The following is an 11,736-nucleotide window of genomic DNA, read 5'->3' as shown; positions in this document are numbered from 1 at the left end:
CTCCAACATAAATCTAAATGACCATGGAGTGTAGATCTGTTTCTGGACCTGGCCTATGGTCATTTTTTCTATCCTTGCACTGTTTCTATGGTTTTAGAATAGGTCTTGATATTAAACAGTATGAGTCATTCAGTGGGTTCTAATTTTTCATCCCCTAAAACAGCTAGTACTGAAGTACTGCCTTCACCTTCTACTTTGCTTTCAATATGTCCATGCAAGTGTGATTGATTGCCTGTTCCCGTAGCTTGTTCATTGTGGTTTCCTTGTTCTTTGTCCTATCAAAGCCCTTTAATTGAAAGCCAGCCAGGTGTTTGCAGACAAGCGAAGGAGATCTGCTGGGTAATTAAATTATTCGGGAAGGGGAAGGAGGGAATTAGATGAGGTTGTCCTCTTCAGAAGGATTCAGTAAGGAAGCAGTCGGTCTACGCTTGGGGACTGGTGTGTCCTGGAGATTGGAAGTCAAACTCTAAAATCCGGGCAGAAGGAGGGCCAGGCTAGATCTCCGAATGTAAATGTCCCCAGGGTTCCACAAGGCCGCGCAAATCGGCTCGCCGGGGTGTGGCCGCGAAGCCGCAAATCACCAGTTGAGGGCCAGAGTGCGCCGCACACTCAGAGTGGTGCCTGCTGTTGCCGGGGCCGGAGCTACAGCCGTAGGCACCCGCGAGCGGCGCACGGGCTACTCGGCCGGCGCGCGGCGCAGACCATGAGCGGCCCCTGCTCCGGGAGTAACCGCGGTGCTGTGCCGGCTGCGCAGCCCCTCTGAGCCCCAGCCCTAGAGCCGGGAGGTGAGTCTGCGCGATGCCCCCAGAGCCCTCAGGGGTGCAGATCTTCCCGGAGCTCCTGGGCTTCCCCTGGCCCCAAAGAGAACGAGCTAGGAAGTTTGTTGGGGAAAGTTGGACTTTGGAAAAAGTGGAGCCGGAGCTTGTGGTTTTTCCCCAGCAGAGTTGGCGTTGGGGGTAGGGGGTGGCTGAAGTGGGGATCCGGGACCTCCGAACGCGCCGAGCTCCAGACACGCTGCCGTAGCCCGCGGCGGGAAGAGCTCAGCCAAGTGCGCCGAGCATCTCTGCTCTTTTGCTTCTGTGCCGCTTCTTCCCTGGAGCTGGCCTTGCGGACCCTCTCCCGCTCTGCCCAAGGCCGGCTGGGGTGAGGGAGATGCGAGGGCCCAGAGAGCTCCGCGGGAAGTCCAAGGTTTGGAGGAGGCAAGTTTCTCCACTAATCTCTTGGAAAGTTTGCAAAGGAAGCTGAGGAGCCTGCACTGTAACTGACAACATCTCCCTCCCTCTCTCTTTGTTGAGAAAGAATGAATAGTTGGTTGTGTCGCGCCCGCCGCGTTGGGGAGGGGAAGGCACAGGGAAGGGGGACGGTGAGCACTTGAGAGAGCTTCCCAACGCAGCCCATCTTTCAATTACCCACCTAAGCTGCTACCTCTCAAAAACAATCGATCAGCTGTAGACCCTGGTCGGAGGCAGTGGAGAGGGCGCCAAAGCTGCTGGCGAGACGCGGGTTCTGCGGGACCTTGGTGATAGGGGATTGGAGGCGGGCGAAGAACTCCTGATTTGGTGTTAATTCGCTTGAAGCAAGGTGCAGGGGGAAAACCCGTTTGTCCAACCCCTTGAGTGCATTTGTTTAAAGCCATTAGCCGAAATGGAAAGTAGAACTGTGCCTTCAGAGATTCTTTTAAAATTGACTCTTATCTTCCAAGGCTACACAGATCTTCACACGGAAAATACTTCGGTGGTGGGAAGGTCAATTTAATCTCCCTGGGAGTTGCCAGGGACTGAGAAGAGATCTAAGTGCAAGGGGAAGACTTAAATGCTGGGGGCGGGGCGGGGCGGGGCGGGGCAGATCTCCGGGCCCAAGAGCGAAGAGGCTGCCCAGTTACTCAAAGGAAAACCTACCGGCAAAGCGGTTTTGCTCGGCTGTGCCAGGGGCCCTACGTAAAAACCTTGTCCTGCCAAGCGCTCGCTCACCGCCCAACTCCAATTTTCTCTAAACTGCTGCTCGGTAACCTCACATTTCCAGGGTGACTAACAGAGATCTCAATCTTCTATTCATACATACAGAAAGAACTGCTTGTCAAATGGGTGCTAATCTTAAGGACCTTATCATGTAAATCCTGTGCTGTGTTACTTGAAATACAATCCATGGAAGAAATATTCATACTTTAATCATTTGGCTGGACTTAATAAGTTTACTTCAAATATAAAGGATACTCTTAATTCCTAAATCCAAGCAAATTTCATTCTAAGTGGATAAGCCAATTTTATTTGTGGGGTTGTTCCATCCCCTCTCCTTGTTTGAATCTGCAGAAAAGAATTTAAAAACTACGGATCCAATTATGAATTCTCTGTCATAGTCATAGTGGGGGCAGCTGAGGTGGTGACATTTCCACAGTTTAAAATATGATAGAAAGTTCTTAAGGTCCCCATCAGGTAACTATCTATGAATTTAACTTGAAAATAGCCAATTCAGAATTGAGACAAAAACCCAAACAAGTGGGCTGCTTATCTCTGCAAGATCATGGGTTTCTTTGAGACATCTTTATAAAGCAAGTGAGTTGGGGCCTGTTAAGCATTTCAGAGCAGATCCGATGACTAAGGCCAGGAAGGCAGAATGTGCTTTAGTGTGTGTCAGTCTACTCTTGTCCTTAACTAATACTTTCATATCAGAGTCTTTGACCTTTGAATATTTCAAATATATTCAAGATGTACACTGAACTAAGTGGGGACACTGTGTGTGTTTATGTGCCCAGTAGAAAGAGGTCAAGTCAGAAGGCCAAAGTCTGTCCCAGGCTTCTTTCAAAGCCTGGATATGACTTACTCGGGTGTGCCTTTTTGGGTATCCATGTTTAATTTGTTGTTCTAGGTTTAAGCATCTCCCTGCTCACCCTTCTCAGCTTCAGGGATTCATTTGCAAATGTCCACCACAGTAGGGGTACAGTGAACTAGCAAAACAGAAATGGCTCTGTCCTGGCCCAAAGGAGACCTGCTATTTCTTTTTTTTTTAATATTTTTTATGTATTTTTTTTTAGTTGTAGATGAACACACAGTATCTTTATTTATTTTTATGTGGAGCTGGGGATCAAATTCAGTGCCTCACTCATGCAAGGCAAGCGCTTCACCACTGAGCTACAGTGTCAGCCCCCAAGACCTGCTATTTATTGAGTGCTTGTTATACGTCAAGGGCTTCACGTGCATGATCACATGTAATTTTCACAACAATGGGAGATAGGTATTATTGACTCATTTTACAAATGAGAAACTGTCAAACACTTTGAATGATTTGTCCCAGGCCATACAGCTGGTAAGATGGAGGCAGAGTAGAGGCTTGAACCTGTAAATATCCGGCTCCAAAACCTAGATTCTAACTCATACCACGTTAACTTTTAAAGGTCAAATAGTACATAGGAAGTAGATAGTGACTAAGGACAGCAAGACAGAAACATCTCTAAGGAGAGAAAACATGGAAGCCATAGCCCAGAGCCTCTACCATATTGTTCTAGCTGTTTCTTTATTTTAAGGCCTGTGTATTTGCTGGCTACCTGGAACTTCTTTTCATGAACGGTTTCTTCTCTTTTTTCAGGTCTCATGTTATTGTTACTCTTCAGAAAGTCCTTCCCAGATTACTCTAATATAAAGTAACCCTTCACCCTAACCATTGTCTTCTGTCATATCATCTTGATATTCTTTAGAGCACTCATGACTTAGATATTACTTTTTTAAAAAATATTTTAAATATTGGTTTACTTTTCTTATCTGTTTTGCTTGTACTCCCCCATCACGATATAGGCTACCCCAGAATAGGATGTTATCTAATATATCCTCAGCCATGGTATACTGTGAGGCCTCAGAGAAAATATGTCCAATAAATATTTATTTCCCTTATCTGGAAAAATGAATTGAGAACTACCAACATTTATGGCCATTATGTATTGTCTGCTTCCTCTGTATAGTATTGACTTGGTGAAGATGGACCATATCTATCTGTTTTGACACTGTCCCCAACACCTAGCAGAGTGAGTTGCATAGGAGGCCCTCCATAAACATGTATGTCGAATGAACGGTTCTTCTGTTGATTCTTTTGATTCTGTTACCCAGGTAAATGATTCTGAGTGTAAGTTGCTCTGTACCAAAGAGACTCCCGAATCCAGTGGTTTTCCATCCTGACTCTACACTGGACAATACCAAGGAGCTTCAAAAAGACTGATACCAGCATCCTATCCACAGAGATTCTGATTTAATGAAATCTGGTCTGGGTTGTGGCTTGGGTGTTGAGATTTCAAGTTTCCCACAGGATTCTTATGCCCAGCCAGGTTGAGAACTACCATTTTGTTTTCAGAACTCATTCCATGCTGTGGTCTTAATAGGCTCGAAGCAGCCATGGTGAGAGAGAGAGAGAGAGAGAGAGAAAGGATATAATTCATAGATATTGTATGGTTCCTGATAGTTTAAGAGGTACTTTCACGTCTGTTATCACAGCTGATAATGATAAGATCAAGTATCTAATTTCTTGTTATTTCCCTTTCTGTTGATAATTCTTAAAAATCTACATCTGCCCTCACTCCTAACTAACTGCACATACCAGTATTTAGCCTCCTCTATATAGAGAGGATATATATAACTATATAGTTCCAGTGGTGAACTGCATATCGTCCTCCTGCAGGAGTCCCCTTCTGACACTAGTTGCCAATGTTGTACCTTTTCCCGTGATTGTGGCCTGCTTCCTCCTAGCCAGAAGCTTCAGGCTCCTGATATCTCTTCACTGCGTCCTTCCTTTCCCTTTTACAGGCCACTACCCCAGGTCAGAGTTGCTTCATCAGTCCTCAATGGGTTACTGCCATTCGCAGGAGCAGGCTCCCTGGAACTCTTACCTCTCCCCACCAAAATTACCGGTTACTTACTTGGGTACAGACTAGAATCTGTCCCTTCTAGGTCTTTCCTAAGACTGAGTCAAGTCCAGACACTTTAGCAGAACCTTCCAGACTTCATGATCTTCTCCTCAGCTATCTCTCTTCCAGGAAATGCTGCTTCACTTCTCAACTCAGGCAGTGTGCTGGGCCTGTGGGGTCACTTTCCACGCCTTCCCTACAAATTTCAACCCTTCAAAATGCTTAGTCTCTCTGGTGGCCTTCTCTGAGATCCTCCTGGAGTCTTTTTGTGAAAATTATTTGTCGTTAACCCTTCTAGTTATCTAGGGTTGCTGTTTATGAGTTCTGTTTTCTCATAGAAGTTCGTAGTCACAGGGTTGGAACTTAGGCATCTTTGTTTCTCTGAGTGTCTTCTATGGAATAGGTACTTAAATGTTTGTGGAATTAAAGGTAGGAAAGGAGGATGTTAACAACCTTTGTCATCAGAGAATAAGTTTAAGGTGTGAGTAACTTGCAGAAGGGCTTTTTAGAGCATTTTAGCATTTTAGGAAAGATGCTGATAACTTGAGCAGTCAAGAGTTCATGGCTGTGGGGGGGAATCCTAGTTGGTTTACATCGATGGTGGTCAGGGGCTGGGAAATTTGGTTTCTTTTTTTAATAACAATGATTAACGTTAAGCAAATGCTGACAGTGTGCCAGGTACTAGCCAGAGCTGGGAGGGGCCCTCATGACACTCCTCCCTATTGTTCTGTGCTCACTGTTAGCCAGGCCTTCTGTGTGGTCCCAGTTGAACATGGAACAGACAAGCTTCAGAAATATTAGATGTGGCAAAAAATGGATAGGATTAGGATTATATTCCTTAACTAAAGGGTCCTTCCACCCAGCCCTAGCACTGGTGAATTTCTCTGTTTCATGCAGAAGCAGTGGATCATGTGTGGTTTCTCCTCCTCCTCCTTCTTCCTCTTCTTCTTCCTCCTCTTCTTCTTCTTGTTCTCCTCCTCTTCCTCCTCCTCCTCTTTTTTGCAAAGGGCTGTTCTCACCAGCCATGGGTGCAGGCAGCACATTAGCTCAGCTGCCCTGCTGTGTGGTTTGCAGACCAGTCTCATAACTAGTGCAGGACAGCCTCTGGAGCCTTCTATCTCCAGAGGATAGTCCTGTTTTTATTGAGGCTCCTCTTTATTTATTGGCCTTAAATTTTCTTATATGATTTGGCTTAGGTCAAAACCATAGTTTGTTTGAGGGGGGATTAGGAACATGGATTCTGCTCAAGGTGAATGTTTCTACAAGTGGCCGCAGCTGGGAATGATTGTTGGAACAACTGCAACCTATGTGTCACTTTTTCTTTCCATGCTCCATATGTCCCACTCCCATTTTTATTTCCTTCTCCTCCTTCCCTCTATGTTCTTCCCTGAGTCTGCAGGCACCCATGGGCATTGCTTAACCCTGCTGGTGGCAGACAGGTTCCTGACCCCTGAGGGGGGACAGTGTGCATGCAGCCACCATCAAAGTGGCTTTCCACCACAGCTGAGCCCACTGATATATGGAAGAGCGGCCCACCTCTTCACCCCTGACCCTGGCCTGTCTTCATTAATTAGAGCACATTGATTTATTTATAAGTATCAGGTCTTGTCAGAAAAAAAACTCTGCCCTGGGTAGCTCAACAGAGGGGTTCTTCTGGCACTAAAGACATTCTAGCAACTAAAGAATTCCAATAATCTCCGCCTGTTCTTATCATTACAGGGTGGTGGACATATGTGAACCAATTATCTAACAATTTATAACATTTCTCTGATGTGTTTATTACTGAAACCATTTCCTAATAGCCTTTTTTGATTAGTTGTGCTTTTCCATCTGCCCCAGTCATCTGAAATAATAAAATGGCTCATATACCTCTAACAATTCTGAGATGTGTTTTTCCCTTTTGCTTTTGTTGCGAATCTAGGTGAATTTCTCTGTAGGATCCTAAAGGAGGGAATGAGTGTAAGCATCCCTTTTTATTAGGCTCCACTAGTAGTGCCATTAAATGTGCTTTGTTTTTTAACACTCTGAGAATTTTCTTTGGTTATGTGGCATAATTCTATTTTCTTTTGCAAATAGGAAGTCAGCCCTTGTGAATATCTCAGCTTTATGCTTTACTCCCTTTCATTCTTAGGGTTGAGAATCATGGCTGCAGGAAAATTTGCAAGCCTTCCCAGAAACATGCCAGTGAATCACCAGTTCCCCCTCGCCTCCTCCATGGACCTTCTGAGCAGCAAGTCCCCTCTCGCTGAGCATCGCACTGATGCCTATCAAGACGTGTCTATACACGGCACCCTTCCACGGAAGAAAAAGGGCCCTCCTCCCATCAGATCCTGTGACAGCATCAGTCTCATGGGCACCCTTCCCCACTCCAAATCCCCACGGCAGAGCTCGCCCCTGACCCAGGATGCCATCCAGGAAAATCTGCTGCATGACTGGAAAAGCGAAAAATTCACCTTCAGGTAACGTCTCTAATTTCATGGGTAAAAATTAATAAACAGCTTTTTAAAAGTTATCTTATTAGGGAAAATGCCAAACAGATACTGCGTTAAGTAAATAACTAACTCCCATGGAGCCCTCACCCTGCTTCAGCAGTTAGAAACACATAACTAGTCCTGTTTTGTCTGTTTCCACCTATTTTCTCTCCTCTGTTGTTGGTGGTGGTATTATTATTATTATTATTATCACTATTATTACCATTATTATTTTGTGGTTCTGGAGATGGACCACAGGGCCTCACACATGGTAGGCAAGAGAGCTACTGCTAAGCTATATACCCAGCCCATCTTTAAATTTTATTTTGAGTCAGGAGTTTGCTAAGTTGCATAGGCTGGCTTTGAAGTTGTGATCCTGCTGCCTCAGGCTCCCAAATAGCTGTCCTCTGGTATTCTTTTGAAATAAATCTCATTTACAGATATACTTATTTTATCTGTGAATATTTTGGTATATGTGTTTCAAAGATAAGGACTCTTATTTATAAATGTATATAACCACAATGTTAAAAAAGAACTATTGCGTCTAAAAAAATAACTATTTCTTAATATCATCTGATAATTGAGAGTATTTTAAAATCTAACTTTCTATATCATTAGTCCCTTAAAAGAAAGCATACTTTGGGGGGATAGTAGACAATAGGACAGACAGCAGAATACATCAGACACTAGAAAGGCAATATGTCAATCAATGGAAGGGTAACTGATGTGATACAGCAATTTGTATACGGGGTAAAAGCGGGAGTTCATAATCCACTTGAATCAAACCGTGTAATATGATGTATTAAGAACTATGTAATGTTATGAACGACCAATAAAAAAAAAAAAAAGAAAGCATACTTTTTTTTTTTATCAAATTATCAGATTCTGAACTACATTCATTCAATTTGGGGAAGTGGAGGTACTGGGGATTGAATGCAGGGGCATTCTACCACTGAACTACATGCCCAGCGGCACCCCCCCCCCCCCCCGCTTTTTTTTTCTACTTTTGAGACAGGCTCCTGCTAAGTTGCCCAGGCTGGGCTTGAACTTGTGATCCTTCTGCCTCAGCCTCCCAAGTAGCTGAGAGTGCAGATGTATCAACTACACCTGCTACATCCATTCAATTCTACAGAGATGCCAGGGTGTCTATAAATTAGGACCTATATCTCCTAACGTGTAGTTGTCAGCATGTTGAAATAAAATTTTGTGTGGGTAGCATCAAGTCAGCTTCAGAATACTGTAGAACAAGAAATGATTTCTCCTTGCCCATGCCAGGGATCTGAGTAAATAAGCCTTATAGTAATAAATGCTGCTTCTCTGGGTTTGTACCAAGCCCTGGCTGTGATTGGTTTCTGCTTGTTGGAGCTAGTTTGAAAACTCTGCACTCCTTTTCCTGTTGAAGAAGATCAGCAACTTGTGATGCTATCAGTAAAGAATGGGGTTGGTTCTTCTGTCATCTCTCCTTTTGTCCAGCCTTGTAGCAAAGAAAGCCGCTTTGATCTTGGCTTATTTTTTGGATCAATATCTACATATTGGATTATTTAGAGTACATTGTGCTCTAATTAATTGTACTCACCTGTATTAATTAGAGTACATTGGTTTTATATGCTCTAAGGTTTCACCAGAAAAATTCCACCTAATCCCTCTGTCTAAAGCAAAGAGCTGATCCAACATTGAAGAAATCCTAGCAGCCAGATTATTACAGTAATCTGCTTTTGCCCTTTCTCAGGGTAGGAAAAAATATGTGACCTGTTAGTACAATCGTGCATCTGAAGCGGGGATTTCTCAGAGCTTGTATTGCAGTGAGAATATAGATCATAGATTCAAGTAAATAAATAAGAAAACTGAGGTTTATAGTAAATGCTATGGAAGAAATCAGTGAACATCCTGGAGATTTATTGGGCATGAGATTTGTTGTTGTTGTTGTTATTGTTTTGTTTTGGTGAAGTGAACAGGTCTCTGAGATGGTGATTAAGCTAAGACTTGCATAATGAAAGAAGGCAACCAGGAGCCTTGCAGGCTGTTCCAGGGATAAGAAAATCCAGGGCAAAGCACTAAAGAGGGGAACAAATAGTGGCACGTTTGAAAACCTCCAAAGAAAGGTGTGGCTGTAATTGGAGTGTAGCAAGTTGAGGGGAGAATAGTATAGATGTTGGTAGAAAGTTAGACAAGAGGTCAGAATTGGCTTTAGTTTCATAATTGCAGTCGGATAAAAAGCAAATAACTGGAAGTCCAGATATTCTCTGTAGAGAGCACTAAAGAGCCCAGAAATATCTCTGCTGCCATATCAGAAGATTCCTCAGGATATCCTGGGGGTTAGAGAGCCCTGAACATGCTCTGGAAAATGTAGGTGGGTGACTTCCCAGCTCAGAGAGCTAGCAGACAACAGCTTCTGGATGAAATAGGTAAATACAGAGGTGCATAGTTGTACAACTTCTGTTAATATCACATCATTGGCGCTCAGTAGGCAAGATGAAGAAAGTAAGCAGCAAAGACAACTTGTGGCCTGCCCCAAACCAGCACCAATGCCAGGCCACACAATGCAGAGCAAGAACCTTGGCTGTTTGTTGCATGGACCACTTTGTATTTATTAACCTAAACTCCTAATTGAGCTAAATAGCTGTCATGTACCAGGCACAGACAGTTCACAACTCACTCCCTGAAGCTCGGAGGTCCCTCCCTGCTGGGTGCCCACTCTCTAAGGGGGAAATCACACAGAGGCAGGCCACTATGGGGGAAGTGACAATGGAGTTACCCTTCCTATCTTGAGGAAGTTCTTCGTAAACAACACCCAAGGTCCAAGCTGCCAACGTGCCAAGAGTTCAAAGCTTTTTGCTTTAAAAGCTGACTTGGACAGAGGTCAGATCTCTGGAAGAGATCTTACAGGAGAGCGGCACAAGTCCCGAGTTTGAAGTCCAGGCAGTGGAGTCTTAACAAGTATTACTGGCTTAGGGTTTGTTTTTGATTCAGAGATATGTTAATCCAGATTCACATCTTTTTTATCCTTAACTTAAAAATATCTTATTGTTTAAGATGCATACAGGAAGTAACAAAGTCATTTTCTTCAAAATCTATGCTGAGTGAGAAGCTAGAGGTTGTGTGTCAAAGGATCACAAAGTCCTACCCTCATGGTCTTATTTTAAGTATATTTATTTTCCTAACCTGTTTTTTCTTTTTTTAAAAAAATCTCCCAGGCCCTCCTGATTTTAAGGAATTCAAAGTACCTTATAATCCTTTTGTTCATGTTTTGTGGTACTGGGGATTGAACACAAGTGCTCCACAACTGAGCTACGTCCCCAGCACTAAATCTTTTATTAAGAGACACGGTCTCACGAAGCCTCAACCTCCTGCTTCAACCTCCAGAGTAGCTAGGATTATGAGTGTGTACCACTAAACCCACCTTTTTCTGTCTCCCCCCCCCTTTAAATATCCCTAATAATATTGTAAGATGCCTCAGTTCCTTTTTGGAATAGCTATTATACAAAAAAAAAAAAAAAAAACAAAACTTTTGTACGTGAAAAGCTAGAGACAAACAACATGAATGAGAACTCAAGGCTCTGGAGAGTGAGGTTTTGCCTAAGGTGTCACAACTGAAATTCAGTGAAAGAGAAACAGAACATTTATAACTAATTCAACCCTCACAGCTTAAAGGAACTGGGGAACACCACTACCCCATATTCCAGCTCACATAATACTCTTCTCTTTTCATAGTAAATTCGGGGTTTAATTTCAATTGACACTGACTTTCCAGGTGTCAAATATGAAGACCTTCCATTTCATCACTTTTGGTGTTAGCATGATCATGCAGGGTCATCTTGGACAACCCAGACCCCTCTTTTCACTACACTCAGAAGGAAACCATCCAGACAAGAACCTCTTTGTCTTTGAGTCTCCCCTTATCCACATTTTTTTTTCAAGGTTTCAGTTACCTTGAATCAATTGCTATCTGAATCTATTAAATGGAAAATTCCAGAAATAACTCATAAGTTTTAAATTATGCCCATTCTGATTAGCATGAAGAAAATTTGCTACACTCTCTCCATCCCACTTGGGACACAAATCATCTCTTTATCCAGGGTGTACATACTATATACATCATCCACCTGTTAGCACTTAGTAGCTACCTTGACTGTCATGGTATGGTAGTGCTTGTGTTCAAGTAACCCTTACTTTCCTTTTTTCTTTCTTTTGGAGTGGGGGTACCAGGGATTGAACTCAGAGTCCCTCGATCACTGAGGCACATCCCCAGTCCTATTTTGTATTTTATTTAGAGACAATGTCTCACTGAGTTGCTTAACAAACCTCGCTTTTCCTAAGGCTGGCTCTGAACTCACCATTCTCCTGCCTCAGCCTCCAAGCCACTGGGATTACAGGTGT

The 11,736-nt window shown here is 43.4% G+C and overlaps 1 protein-coding gene across 1 annotated transcript in view; it reads left to right on the top strand.

The window, feature by feature from the left end:
* Positions 1-627: 627 nt before the first annotated feature.
* Positions 628-11,736, top strand: part of Bcar3 (BCAR3 adaptor protein, NSP family member) — a 115,001-nt gene continuing 103,892 nt past the window's right edge. The window contains exons 1-2 of the mRNA XM_026403109.2: positions 628-785; positions 7,020-7,347. Of these exons, the coding sequence (XP_026258894.2) occupies positions 7,031-7,347 (317 nt within the window). The 5' untranslated portion in view covers positions 628-785; positions 7,020-7,030. The remainder of the gene's footprint in view (positions 786-7,019; positions 7,348-11,736) is intronic.

This window comes from Urocitellus parryii, chromosome 11 (assembly GCF_045843805.1).
Source record: "Urocitellus parryii isolate mUroPar1 chromosome 11, mUroPar1.hap1, whole genome shotgun sequence".
Classification (NCBI taxonomy): Eukaryota; Metazoa; Chordata; class Mammalia; order Rodentia; family Sciuridae; genus Urocitellus; species Urocitellus parryii.
The sequence above is the reverse complement of the archived record's forward strand: the minus strand, read 5'-3'. Positions and strand labels throughout refer to the sequence as shown.